Source organism: Chlamydotis macqueenii, chromosome 1 (genome assembly GCF_036417535.1).
Source record: "Chlamydotis macqueenii isolate bChlMac1 chromosome 1, bChlMac1.mat, whole genome shotgun sequence".
NCBI lineage: Eukaryota > Metazoa > Chordata > Aves > Otidiformes > Otididae > Chlamydotis > Chlamydotis macqueenii.
In genome coordinates, this window is record NC_141556.1 from 131,510,654 (window position 1) to 131,525,045 (window position 14,392).

General features: G+C 39.4%; 1 protein-coding gene across 7 annotated transcripts in view; it reads right to left on the reverse strand.

Moving 5' to 3' along the window:
• Window positions 1-14,392, reverse strand: part of CNKSR2 (connector enhancer of kinase suppressor of Ras 2) — a 213,191-nt gene that overhangs the window by 165,252 nt on the left and 33,547 nt on the right. For all 7 annotated transcript variants that reach the window (XM_086767283.1, XM_086767251.1, XM_086767275.1 and 4 more), the window contains exon 2: window positions 11,049-11,212. In XM_086767283.1, coding sequence (XP_086623409.1) covers window positions 11,049-11,212 — 164 coding nt within the window. The remainder of the gene's footprint in view (window positions 1-11,048; window positions 11,213-14,392) is intronic.

The window sequence follows — 14,392 nt, forward strand, 5'->3', positions numbered from 1 at the left end:
AGAGTTATTTCTAAAGAGATCTTATTTTGCTTTTGTAAAAGAATAAGCAATCACATAGACTTGAGCTTATTATTCCCGTAAAAGAAAGATGAGATTTCTGAAGGCGCTCCTTGCCTTAACCACATCACAGGGTTATAACATTGGATGCTCACAATTTGTTCAATTGAGGATGGAAAGAGTTACTTACTATCGAAGGTGGACCATTTCCTACCACAAATTATGAAGTAGGATGCAGAAAGCCCCTCAGCTGCACACAGAAAAATCTACCTCCTAACAACACCCCCTGTCCTCACCAGCTCTCTTGCCAGACCCCCTGTTCTGGTCCCCATGCTAACCAGTCCACAAGGAGAAGGGATGGGAGAAAGGTTACATTTGCCAATACTAATTTAAGACTGCTGAAGCTTATTTACCTTAGTCTTTTTTTCTATAGGAAATGGGGGGAGGTAAGGGGTGGGGGTGTGTGTGATTATTTACAGCAGTTGTCATGCTCCTAATCCAAACCATCTACTAAATGAACTTAATCTCCTCTTTAATTACACAGGGACTGCAGGAAGATTACTCTGAAGCTAGCCTCAGTGAGCCTCCAGCCCTTCCACAACATCCACTCCCAAGCAAATGGGAGATCATCATGGAAAGGAGAGACTTTAGGACACAGTTTGTCTGCTGTCTCCCAGCCAGCCCCTCTTCATGCTTGTAAACCAAACACACTTCATGAGGGAGCAGCTATAATGACAGCCATCTTCCGCAGCAGAGGATGCACTTTGGGACGCGAGTTAAGGGGGAAGTGACCACACACTAACGTTGTGCTTTAAAAATGGCTACTGTAACTTCTGTGAATATCCATATTTTGGGCAAAGAAGGCTTTGCGAGCATGTTTCTCAACTGCACAGTTTTTGCACAGGCTCCTCCGCCACCACATTCTGTTCCCAATTAGACAAATTACATGTTTGGGCAGTGACTTTTCCACCATGCAAATATTCAATAGCAATTATACAATAGATAGAGTTAGGTTATAAATAAAAAATTACAAGATGAAAACAATAAATTGGCATGGAAAAGTAAAACATACTTTATTATGCAGCTAAACAGCTCATAACTAATAACTTATTAAAGAGATAAACATCAGATAAAAATAAATCTGGTTTTGCTATGGTTTTCTGTGGTTGCTGTGGCTGAAAGAGCATGATGGAGACTGAGGACTGGGTAAAAAGTAAGTTGGAAAAAAATACCAGGTTTGTTCTTATTTCATCCTGCTTCTTGACCATCTAGTTCATTTTGGCAAAAATTAATGGGGGAAGAAACAAATGAAAGATATTTTGGATGAAAGATATGTCACACAAAATGTGTTACAGATCTGCCAAACAAAAACCCCACCACAAGAGAGCCCCATGATACCCACGCAACATGGCGCTCACCTCCCCCAAACACAGGGGGAACGACCACAAACCACAGGCTGGCCACAGGGCTCCTCACAGGGTTTCCCTCTTCCTGACACACTGGACTGTTGAACTTCTTAATTCCAGGTGCTGTTCCTAAGAATCTGAGTGCGATTATCTGAATACCGTGCTCACCTTCAAACCACGTGAGGTCAGCTATGGTGGGGTGGGTGCAGGGAAGTAGCCGGCCGGGCCTGAGCATCTGCTCACCTCCCCAGCCAGGCCGCATGCAGGGCCCATGGCTGAGGGAGACCATGCTGAGGCCCAGACCAGATCCCAGTGCTCCTCCTCGACAACTCCAAATTATTTCACCTCCCTCTCTTTCTCCATCCCCTGTTTTGTCACCTTGTCTGAACCTCATCAGCCTAGTAAGGCGGGTGTTAGGTACCAGCTGGTGCTGGTGTGCCATGCCCACCACAGGGGGAACCCTGACAGGCAACATGCAGGCCTCCAGTCCCACCAGAAAGTAGAGCACCAGCAAAAAGAAAACTTGCAATATTGAACACTGTGAGCCAAGCAAAACAATACTCAGAAATTGATTCCATGACAAGAAAATTGCATTTATGTATATACTTCTTTAGAAAATCAACTCCTATCAAAGTTTAGTGGCCTCTTGTTAACATTTCAAGGGATGGCCACCTACAGCCACACTCTTTTTCAGATGTCTATTTTCACCATCAGATATGTGGAAAGGAAGAGACTATGTTAACAGATACAAAGTCTATTTTCACACATATTCATCAAATGTATATGTGTTCTTTAACATAAAAAACTGAAGGACAAAATGTAACACCTAAGCTACATAAGAAGTTCAGTCTTAAATGAGGAAAGGTACCAATTTCGGTGTCTCCACCTGCAATATGAGACAGATAAAGCCACGGATGAAAAATAGAGATAAATTTCAGGCAGAATATATTTTTGGACAGCTGTGTTTATTGAAGCCTTCAAGTAGCAGGATCCTAAAACTGCAACCAAGCTAACAAAATCCCCACTTTGTTTATCACTAATATTTTTGGCCCACATTAAAAATTAACAAAGATTTGCATGTTCTAGTATTGGAAAAAAGCTTGCTTATATAATAACTGCCAAGTTTAATCATACTTTATCTGTGATAATATACTATTAACAATATGGTTTTCTTAGAAATGCACTGATTTTATTTTCAAGCAACATAAGATAATTGCAGGCAAAGGAGACAATTCTTTGTCTTCTCCTACTTTGCATTTAGCCAGCACTAATACAAGTTATGCTTTCATTAGCCGAAATAAATTTACAGTTACTGAAAGAACCACAAAGAAACCTCTGCATGCTTGTAGAGATTACGAGAAGCAAAGTAAGTCTACACATCCACTTTCTCAACGAGAGGCCACAGAGCAAGAGTCTCTTCAGAGACACCCCGCCTCAACAGAAAAGGCTCTAATGGAGACTCTTCTGGCAATCACAAAACAAGAACTTGATGAAGCTAAACTACACAGAGTAATAGCTTGTCAGCAGGTGTTCGAACTAAAGGTGGTGGGAGCTATTAATAGACATTTTACCTGCTAATTACTCTTCTGTAGCTTCACATGACAGTGTGAGTGATGAATTGTAGCTCTTTTCGTCACACACTGACAAGCAGCAGCTCTAATCATGCTGACGAGTTTTGGCTTTTTTTTTTTTTGGTGAGAGGAGCCAGGCTAGTTCCTCTGCCAGCTCATCCTTGCCAGCAGCACCACAGGGTAGAAACAGAGTTCAGGAACCAAACTTTGGAAGTAAAGTTAATTTTTTTTTTTAATTAGCTTGATCAGTGCTTATTAGTTGTGCCCACCCCCACCCCTCATTTGAAAATAAAATAAAATAAAATATCAGAGCTCATTTCACCTCTTTCCTGTGTTAAATTCACTTAACCCTTGCTGGCAGGGAAGTGAACCTCACACTGCCAGCACAGGCTAAAAAGTGAAGTGTCCCTAACTATCTCTGCTGGCTCATACAGGGCATCTAGAAGCTGCTGAGACACTTAGTTTAGGGTGTTTTTATGTTGTCTGTTGCAAGGGCAAAGACATCTCAGCTAAGTAAAAAGCCAAGCTGAGATACCAAAAGAAGTCCAGATCTAAACACACCGCAATATGCAATATAGACATAGCCACAGTCCCATTAACAAATCCAGAAATCCCTTAGAACAGATGTCTTGATCACAACTTTTATGTAACCACAAATGTCCATACATCCCCAAGCACAAAGGCCACATTAAGTTCAAGGACATCTTTTGACTCATAGAAATAACTCAAGATAGATAAATGAGCATATGGCCCCTCTGTCTATCTCCCTAAATAACCATTTCTTCTCTTTCAGCCCAGAAAGCTGCTGGAAACCATGTGGAGCAGAAGGCATGCAGCAACCAGTGCTAACTCTTACTGAAGGGACACAAGATGGGAACCAAAGACACTACTGTAACACTGGTGCCTGGGGGCAAAAGGAAAATAAAACCAGTTTTTCCCGGCAGGCAGAGCAGATAGCAGTGCTTACATCGATTAATTTCTGCTGCCCCTCTGCAGAAGGCAACCATAACTGTATAAATTACAGAAGGCAAAGGTTTATTTTTCTTTGGCAAATATTTGTTGCCACACACACAAACATTATTTTTTAAACAAGTTAAAAAATGGCAGCATTTTGAAAAGACAAATATTATAGTCTAGATCACTGTACTGTGTAATAAATAATGTGCAATGTATAATAAATTATGTCTAAAGAAATGTATCTTCTCTGTTACACCTGATAGATCTCAGTAACATGGATAATAAGGATTGACAATAAGGATGAAATCATAAGTTTTCTCTCAAAGGCAACTTTTAAAAAAGTCTTTTTCCACTTATTCACAAACTGAACACAGGAGTCTTAGGTAAGAATAGCATATGACTGCTAAGAAATGGACTTAAGGTAACCTCAGGCAAGCTTAATTCTGCTCCTCTGTATTTCTCAGTGCTTTCTTATTTCACATTTAATTCTTGAGCATCATTTCTGCATGTAATATTTATTGCTTTTAAACAAGCAACTTGAAAACTATAAAGTTCATGGAGTCCTCAGTTCTCAGGAAGCCTGGGGAAGTTTTAAAATGAATAATCAAAACAAGAACACATGGATACTACAGCACATGGCAGCCATTTCAACACCATCCCTCAAAATTTGGGGCGGCCAAAAATTCGCCAGGAAAAATTCCAACCTTTATTGCCAAACTTGTTTTTAAAAACTAACAAAATGCATCCAAACTTCTTTCTTCAATACACTTAGCTGAATGCATCCCATAAAGTATGAGACAGATAGCTTACCAGCCCAAACTTGCGAGCAACTGAGAGCACAGCTTGTCATATGGAAGGTGCCTTATGTAACTTCATACCTCACCAGATCTGCCTACGATATATATTTCTAACAACCCTTCTTCCAGCGTCATGAAATGCCAACACTAAGGGTTATCTCTCCTTCAAATAGCACTGACATATGGGGTAATTTAGAAGTGCGCAAGACGTAATCCTTACACATCTGTTTCATAAACACAGAATCAGAGTAAGTAGATAAGGAGAAAAAGCCAGATAGGTCAAATGACACTTACCATTTAATGCAATTATTAAACATATACTGATTAAAAGGCAAATTATTTCAAACAGAATAAATATCTGTCCTAAATGTTTGCAGTCAGAAAAAACTCAGGTGCATGATACTTCTAGCCCTACAGAACCCACAAAAGATTCATAATCATCGTCATCATCCCCTTTCCTGAAAAATGCTATTCTTTTCCCACAGCACAATCAAGCAACACATCAAAAAGCCAAGACCTGGTTATGCTTTGTAGCACTAATAGAGCAATTATATAACTATTCTTCTTACTCTTATTCAATCAGCAGATTCTGCAAGACCAAGTGCTTATTATTTTTTTTTGTTTTTCTGCTTTCTTATGTCATTTTGTCCCTAGCGAGCCAAGTGCTCTTATTTCTCTAGACTTCAAACTACCACTCAATTCAGTTACATGCATTTCACAAATTCTTAACGAGCTAATCAACAGGTTTTTTTTTTAAAAAAAAAAGGCAATAAGTAGATTGTTATGAATACCCTACCTCTTTAAAACATTTTACATTGTTAACACCACTTTTTACCCAGTCTGCTTTTAACTGCAGAGTTGGAGTAGATGATCTTTACATGTCCCTCCCAAACCAAATCATGCAATGATTGTATGAACCAGGGCATATATTTTGCACTTATCCTAAACTCCAAACAGTCTAAAGAAAAAGTAACTAAGAAAAGTATCTAGGATCCGTAAGTGATTCTTGAGGCAGATAGGAGGAAGGACATTCACCCATTGCATATAGGCATTTACTGTCTTTGGCATACCACAGGGTTTACTGCAGTTCTGTATAAAAGATCTACTAACAACAGCAACAAACATGTTCAACACGATCTATATGAGCTATCAGAAACCCTTTATCTCCTCAGCTTTATTGATCTCGTGATGGACTTCAGGATTTCCTTCTCTGGAGTTGCATTAGCTGAAGACAGGAAGGCAGATGATATATATAGGCAGAACTTTAACTTGGAAAGGGCAATAGTAAAATGGGTAAGTCATTTTTCTGTTAAGAGCATGCAGAATATTAACAATAAATGCCAACTTCAGTACACACAAATCTCCATTCTGAAATGAACCCTTCCTCATTTAGCACTACAGTGATTAAGTCTAATATTCTCTATTACTGACAAAAATAGTTTTAAGATCTGACTAGTGATAAGAGCAAAGGAAGGAATTTCTGTGTAAGAAATGGCAAGAAGATGAAATGAAGATAAAAGGCATAATTCTTAAGAGGAATCAAATCATTCATGGGTAAAGTAGATCTATTTTTTACATTCATTTGCATATAAATGTTTTGTGTTAGTGGTAAATGATAAGTAATTTCACGCTGTTAGTGCACACCAATGTTTTCTCTGCCAAACAATAATGCTATTTCATCTGCTGCAATCTTCTAGCTTTACAGATTCAAATATACAGTGTATAATAAATTCCTGTGCAGGCACAGCAGATTTAAGTTACTAGCATTAAACCAGTATGTTGTACAAAGCAAGAACTGTTTTGTTTTGGTTTTTAACCAAATTCTATTCTACAGAAATACAGATTCCCTGAAGAAGTAGTTTACAAATTCACAGGGATTTTACTAAGTTCTTTGTTTAAGGAAAACTTTAAAGCATCTAAAAGTTATTTGTGAAGTTTTCTGAAAATTCTTATCTTCCCAGAACAAAATATTTCCTACTTCAAGGTCTCCTTTTAAAAAATACTTGAAAATCAAATTCAAATTCAAAATCAAATGAAACTGATTTAATCTTCATTTGAACAAAATGTACATGATATTTTGGAGAAGTAAAGCAAAAAATAAATCCTCATGCATCAAGGCATTGTGATGATATGTCAGGCAAACTAGATCATTTTCTTAAAGATGAAAGAAGAAATCTTTGGCTGTGCAGTCTGCAGTCTTTGTATTCTCCCAACAGCGAGGCAAAGGGTAGCATTCTCTGGGAAAAATATGATACTGAGGAGATATAAAATTTAGAGTCCATGGACACTCAGCAAAATATGGTCATACCAAGTTTTGATAAATGAAACACTATCTCCTGACAAAAAGATGATGGAAAAAGAATTCTGGGCCTTTCTTCGCCTTTTGCAGCACAGTTAGATATTTTAGGAGCTACAAAATCTCCAGATGCACTCCAGACCTGAAGTGCATTATTTAAGTAATCTGCTTTTCGGTATGTATTTTGTCTTTTCATAAGCATCACCTCCGTCTTTCCTCAATTTACTTTCGGTTGGTATTGTTCATACACATCCAGTTCTTAAAGCAACCATCAGAGAAACAAGGCTCATCACATCTTATGTGTGGATGAATGTCTGCTACACTATTGTTTGTTTATTGATGAGATTGCTTACACTTTCACTGCCATACATGTACGGAAAAGGATAGTGTTGAGGCTGGATCTGGGTGGTAATTTTTATAACTGATGAACAAGTGTATGTAGCCTGGAGAAAAAGTACCATGGTACTTAACTCAGTACAGTCTCTCCCATACCTCTAGAGCAGGACATGCAGTTTCTTAGTTCACCATTTTTCAACCAGTTTTGAGATGTCACTTATTTTTTGAGATTCTGTCGGTATGAATAAACATGCATATCCACTTCAAGGAGGAATCTACCTGTTGGTGCCACCATTTTTATCTCTGTTTCATGTCCCAGTTTGAACAGAAAGGGAAGGACAAGAGACGTGCCTTGCTGGAAACAGAACAACTCTACAGTTGTTATCTCCATATGGTGGTTTCTCAGGGACTGATCAAAAAATCACACAACAATGAAACAGCATCACAGACTATTTCTTTCTTTTAAGCACAGAGAATGTTTCATTTATCTTGCCCTTTCTGACATACAGATTTTATAAAACACAAGACCACACCGAAGCAAGATAATCTACTGAATGTGCTCGTACCTTCACAGACTGAAGAAGAGAGTGAAGAAACAAACCACATTAGTTACATTGCCCGCTCTCTCCTGGAGCACGTTCAGCTTCAGTGCTGGTATGCGTTATGTACGCCCCCACCATTATCAGCAAGCATGACCTATAACAGCAGTAGCAGCTGGGCAAAATCTTTATTCCTCCTTCTTTGAAGCACCACAGGAAAAGAAAACTTGTGAATCTCACCCCCAGGATGCTTGCTTTCCTGTCAAGAGCACAGTATGGCAGGCTGGCAGCCAAGAGAGACTCTACTAAGACGGATAGCACAGGCCACCATTTGCTCTCTGATTAGCTAACGAACGCTGAAGGATCCGTTTGTTTCAAGTGCTTATGACAGGAGGGGAATACTGTGAGAGACCACAGCCACCCACCCACCTTCTGTCAAAAGTCAATAAAGAGCATCCTTTGAATAGTGCTATCAATCATAACTGGTTCCTAACTACTACTGCAGCAAGTAGTTTGTCTGTTTAGTGATGTTCAATAGCCTCTGCCTGGGTTAGGTTCCCATGCCAGCCAAACATACTTGTTCAGGCTCTCCACTCTGCTCCAGGAAGAAAATGTTGCCCCATTGTTGACCTACAGGCATGCAACACAAGCAGCTGGTTTGCCATTTGCCATATCCACAGCTGACAGAGCAGAAACCGCAAGTAGCAGTTTACCCAAAAAAAAAAAAAAATTGGGAAGAAGGACAGGAAGAAAGCAGCTTCTAAAATACATCAGCTATCAGCATTGCAGAAGCTTTCCTCATTGGTGGCAACTCTGCCATGGAAACTCTCCCATACAGAGTGGGAGCAGGAATGAACAGTGGGAGGTGGTTCTGTCCCCCTCAATTGTCCTCAATGCCAAAAACTGTTTAGGTGGTCACTCACTACCTGGGAGAAAATGGGGAGGAGAATCAGAAGTTACAATCCTTTTATTTTTATGATTAGTTTAAAATCAATCAGAGATTACGCTTGCAAGGTAAAATTAACATTACTATTCCTACCCCATTATGCTAACCATCATCTCCAGCCTCCAAACAGATCTTAAATCATTTGGATCATACACTTGTAACTCATGTCAAATTCTATCATGAAACTTCTGTCAAACTCCAACGAAACAGAAAAAATAATCAGATAATTTTCATTTTAAAAAACCTTGCACAGTGACTATCTGCACTAGCAGTTATCCTGTGTTGGAGAGTCATAGGCTTGAAGTTCTCCTAACAATACAGTCAACATTAGAGGCTACTCGGAAGAATGGGCAAGCACTAACCAGGAGAGATACTTACTGATGCAATAAAAAAAGGAAAGCCTGTAAGTATAGGACCAGTATAGCCAAAAGTATTGCCTCTGAATTAAATTTCCTAAGAGGTTTATCTGATTGGTGAACAATAAGTTCAAATTAACTCCACTAAAATCAATATAACAATCACATTTTGCATCCCTGAGGAGCCACCAGGAGCCAACTGTGAGACTGGAAAATCCTCAGCTTAAATTAGAAGTTGTGATCTGAATGCATGCTATTGTGTTTCAGTGATTAAGTTTTCTTTCAGACAAACTCTGAAAAGCAGACAACAATATATGCAAAACAAGGACCAGGAAGGTAGATATTTGATGCATGAATTAAAGATGCAGTGTTAGCTTTTGCTACAAATTCCTTATTTTATATTCAACTTCGTTCCACACACTTGTGCCTAAGATAAGGGAGCTACAAAGACAAGTTGTGTTTGCTTGTCTAAAGATAACATCTGTAATTACATATCCAGGAAAAAAAAAAATCAGCTAATAAACAATGTTCTTTCAGTGAAAATAGGTTATTTTTGAAAAAGCTACAGTCTGTCTCCCTGTGTGCCTGGGAAGAACGGTCATTCGTGTTCACCCTAAGTTAGATTTTGTTTCAGTTTATTATTTACTTTCTTGTTTCCTTTCGCACTGTCTGACAAAAAGAGTACTTTGTGAATAACTCTCTTTATGTTCCCTTGTATATCAGTAGCAATTTTTTTTTCAGGATTGCATCCTTTTCACTATTTACAAAACAAATAGATGAGTTAACTTATTGCACTGAGCCACTCTGCAGCATTATTAGAAATACTGCACTAAAGAGGAGAATCTAAAACGTGTTTAAAACCAAATGTCTTCCTCTTTTCCTTTTGCATTTTTTGTTCTTCTTCACTTTCTCCTCTTCACTGTCCCTCACATCTATCTCCTAAAGATGCAACAACAGGATAGTCAGAAAAGCTGCTACGTATTGAGAATCCACACACCCTTCTTGAAGAGCCTTTCAGCCTACCATCTTTGATTGTCTCTACTGGGATTCAGCTTTCTTAAAGCTGCTTTTGAGGCTTGGAAAAGTAGTACGCATTTAAAAATCCACAAAACACCACTTCAGGCAGTCAAGTATATCTTAGCAGAGCTGTTCAGAATCCTTCCCACAGTGGAGAATGCAGACAGTGTGTCCAATCCATCACTAATCTTTACAGGCATACACAAAAAGTTCGTAAAAATGGTGAAGTCAGCACCACACCCCTCACCGAGGGGATAATCCCAGTTTTGCATGATGAGACCTGAGCAAAAAGACCATTACCAAAACCCCTCTGTATACTCCAAAGATGTATGTATTATTTACACATAAGATAATTATTTCAGTATTTAATCCTTCCTACTGTGAAATACTGCAGCTATGTTTCAGCAAGCTTGAATAATCATCTAAAACATAATTTGCATGAAAGGATCCAGGAAAAATGACAGGGTTAACATCAGAACGTTTTGTTTATAAAGGGCAACTGGCACTCAATTACTGCATTCACATATATACACCTGTTTTACATGCCAAACCAAACTCAGTCTAGCCTTTTTGTGATATCAGTTAAGCTTTTCTCTACAATGACAGATATGCAAGCCTTAAATCTCCAACACTAATTTATTTAACAAGCACCATCCTATCAGTAGATATTGCTTGTTTATCTGGCCTCTGGTTTAAAATACTAAATTGTTCATACATGTCAAGAGTTCCTTGTACTACTCAGGTAGTCTTTAGGACTAGAAATTTGCACACACAAACTGGGAATATGCAAACACTGTTCAATCCCCTCCTTTTTGCCCCAAGAAGTTTACCAGTGCGCAGAGCAAGTCTACTGCTTCCAAGATAAGCTCCTGATGGCCAATTCGTGTGACTCCAAGATCTTCCAGTTCTTGATGGGTAATACGTAGTAGCTGGTCACCACTAATCTTCTCTCTCTCAAAGTTCTTTATGTATTGCTGCAGGCAGTCATCCAGACCTGCGGAAACAGGATGGAAGAAGGGAAGACAAAAGTTAGCAACATTTTGTGCTGTTGCACAGCTGGAAGCAAAAATCAAGCCAATGGAGGATACTTGCTGTATCTTTAAGATAAATATTCCAACATCACTAATAATTTTAGGCTACCCAGAAATCTTAAGATTTGGAGAGGTATAGCAGCTATGGCTTTTCCACCTGTGGACAATACCAGCCATTCCTGAACCTCAAACAGAGCTCTGAATTCCTGCAGTATACTCTACTATGAATGCATAACTGACAGTCACTAATAACAAGTATGTTAGCAATGCCTCTATTACATCTGCAAGCAGAGAGGAGAGGGAACAAGGGAAGGGAGAAAGACTTACCCCTGCTCGGAGTGCAGCATACCAACAGATGCTGTTAGTTATTACAGCACTGTAAGAGATTGAAACAAGGGAAAGCATTTGTGCCAGAGACAAATTCTAAGGGAATAATGGGAGCATGAATATGCTTAATGACATACATCCAGGAGCGATTAGCTACCAGTGCCTCTTAACCTCCCTCACAGCATACCTCTGCCATGGTAGGTTGCATGACGAGGAGGGGCTGCTGGAGATGCCTTAAGCTAGGAACCCATCTCTTCACACAACACTTGACTACAGTGCCCCAGGAAGCAACAGACAAAACGGCAGTGCCACATCATAGCACCTCTCCTACTCCAACACCATTTGTAACTTGCTGAGCTCCCTGACACTTCACAGATTATGCCAACTCCTAAAACAAGCTGCAAAGAGCTCTAGAGAACAAGGCAGGCAGTAGCACTATGAATGCGTAAACTGGGCCCCAATTGCAGCAGCAGATCCAGCTCAATCTACCTCTGTTCAGAAGCTCTATGGAGTCACTCATGGCACATAAATGCTTACTGAGCATGAAAACCCACTAAAATCAAGATCTGGGTGTGCTCCCCAGAACAGAGTAATCAAGGACTGGAAACAGACCCGCCGGGCTAAAAAAGATCCTAGAAGTGCATGCGACACATTTGCTCAGGACATGGATGAGTGCAGGGTTGTACAGGATCAGGTCCAGCTTTGGAAGCCACCTCTATTCTAGCTATTTAGTTTGATTATCAGTCTAATGACATGTAGCTGACGACACATTTTTGCCTAAAGCAAAAAGCACTGCAGAACTTGAGGTAATCCATCATGCATCTCTTCCCTATCAATCTTTGCCTAAGAGGGCCAGACCAGTACAGGCAAGCTCTGCAGCGTGTGCATCCCTATTGTAAGGGGGATAAGGAAGACTCTTGGGTATTTGGTGGTCCATCTAAAATTTGTGTCTGAATACCTTCTGATGGATCACCATGACTGCTACCAAGTAGCAGGATTTGACAAAACCCGAATGCATTAATTTAGCTGCTTCTTGAGAGATACCACCTTTCTGATTGTCTTCAAACAATCCCTACTATTGAAAAGACATCTGCTCGTTAGTTTACAAGGAAGTGAGAGTATTTTTACTTGCTAATCAAGATGTCTGAAAAATCTGAAAATACACAGAGGAAAAAAGATTGATCTGACTGTTGAGCCCCAGCTATCTCATAAGAGCCCCCACTTATAGCATAAAGCTTCTCTGAAACCGGTTTTGTTGCATTTTTGGTTCTTATTCACCTCTTTTAGGGTGTAGCCACACCTCCAGAGACTCACAGGAGGAACATGTTGGTACTGAAGGCAGGGATGCCCCAGTGCCAGGCCAGCCTGCCATTCCTGGCTCAGCGCTTGGGCAAGCATCACCCACGCTCTGTCTCTACTACAACACACCAGTGCAATCTTCACATAGCTTTAAAGTCTAGAATTCACACACCAAAACTAAACCACACACAAACACACTGTACTTCAGGCCCAAGACACAATTCCAGCAGCCTCCACCACATCCTTCCAGAGCCTGTTGCCTGATTTCCTGCCTCTGAAACAAAGCCACTTAAAGGTCTTGGTTAATCAAGCATTTGGAGCTATGCCTTCCATTTATTTCCCTTTCTAATCAAAGAGTTGCTCAAATCAGTCATACACTTAATTACAACATATTAACAGAGAACAAAAATGGTGGTCCTGGGCTGATCACGTATCGCATCTTGCCACATAGCCTGATTCTCAGATGTGCTTGACTGGCTTGTGAGGAGCTAAAAATTGTTCCCTAATTCTCCAACAAAGAAAACACAAATGGTTAAACTTTCAGTTAGAGTAATGATCTACTAAAGCTTTTGTTCTGCTAGGTTTCATTCCCCTACAGCAAAGGAAATTGAATTATCAGAAGCACCAAGACTGATCCATAGAATGACTTGGTTGCCACACATATATATGGAAAAGGAGAAAGGAACACTTACTAAAGTCAAAACAATACAGCCTGCTGCTTTGTGGGATGCCCTGCTGTATTTTTTATATTTTTTCCCTTTGTACTTAAATAATGAATACTCTGCCTTTGGCCTTAGAACTGCTTGTTAATCAAAAGTAATGTTTCACTGGAAAACAACACAATACATGCATGTGTCAGTGTGATGTACAAGGGGAAGATCTTAATTTCTCTCTTTCTTAGACATCATTGCTTCAGAATATGTCAAAGAGCACAAGTCCTGCACATTCCCAAAACATTTCAATGGGAGCCCTGAATGCATCCAAATGCTGCCATCTCTCTCTTACATTCTAGGCAATGCTCATCATTATTAGCAAACAGACAAGCAGCAATAAAAATCAGATCTTCTTCTCTGCCTGACACCTGAAAGTAAGGCCATTTACCAAGTTCCAGTGCTATCAGAACTCATTTAGACGCTTAAATTTAGGTTGCAAAAGGATATAATTTTTCTCAAATCTTCTGGAATCCACTTTACCTGTTCACACACTCACAAGGTTCCATTATATTGAATTATCTAATGTGAGTCTTCATTTATCCATATTTGTACATATTTTTTCCCAAAGCCGTTCTTAGTCCAGGTTTTCCATCTGATATATAAATTGCATGAACTGTTTTACAAGCATATGTATAATGGCACTTATTTTTTAAAGAAATCAAATATTCTTGACAATACATAAAACATTTTGTCTAAAAATGTATTAAAAATAGGCCACAGATGTCCTTTTGCTAAAGGACTAAAAAAGAAGGCATTAAGTACTTCTGCTATTCCTGAACTCAAGTCTCATACTGCTTACATAGA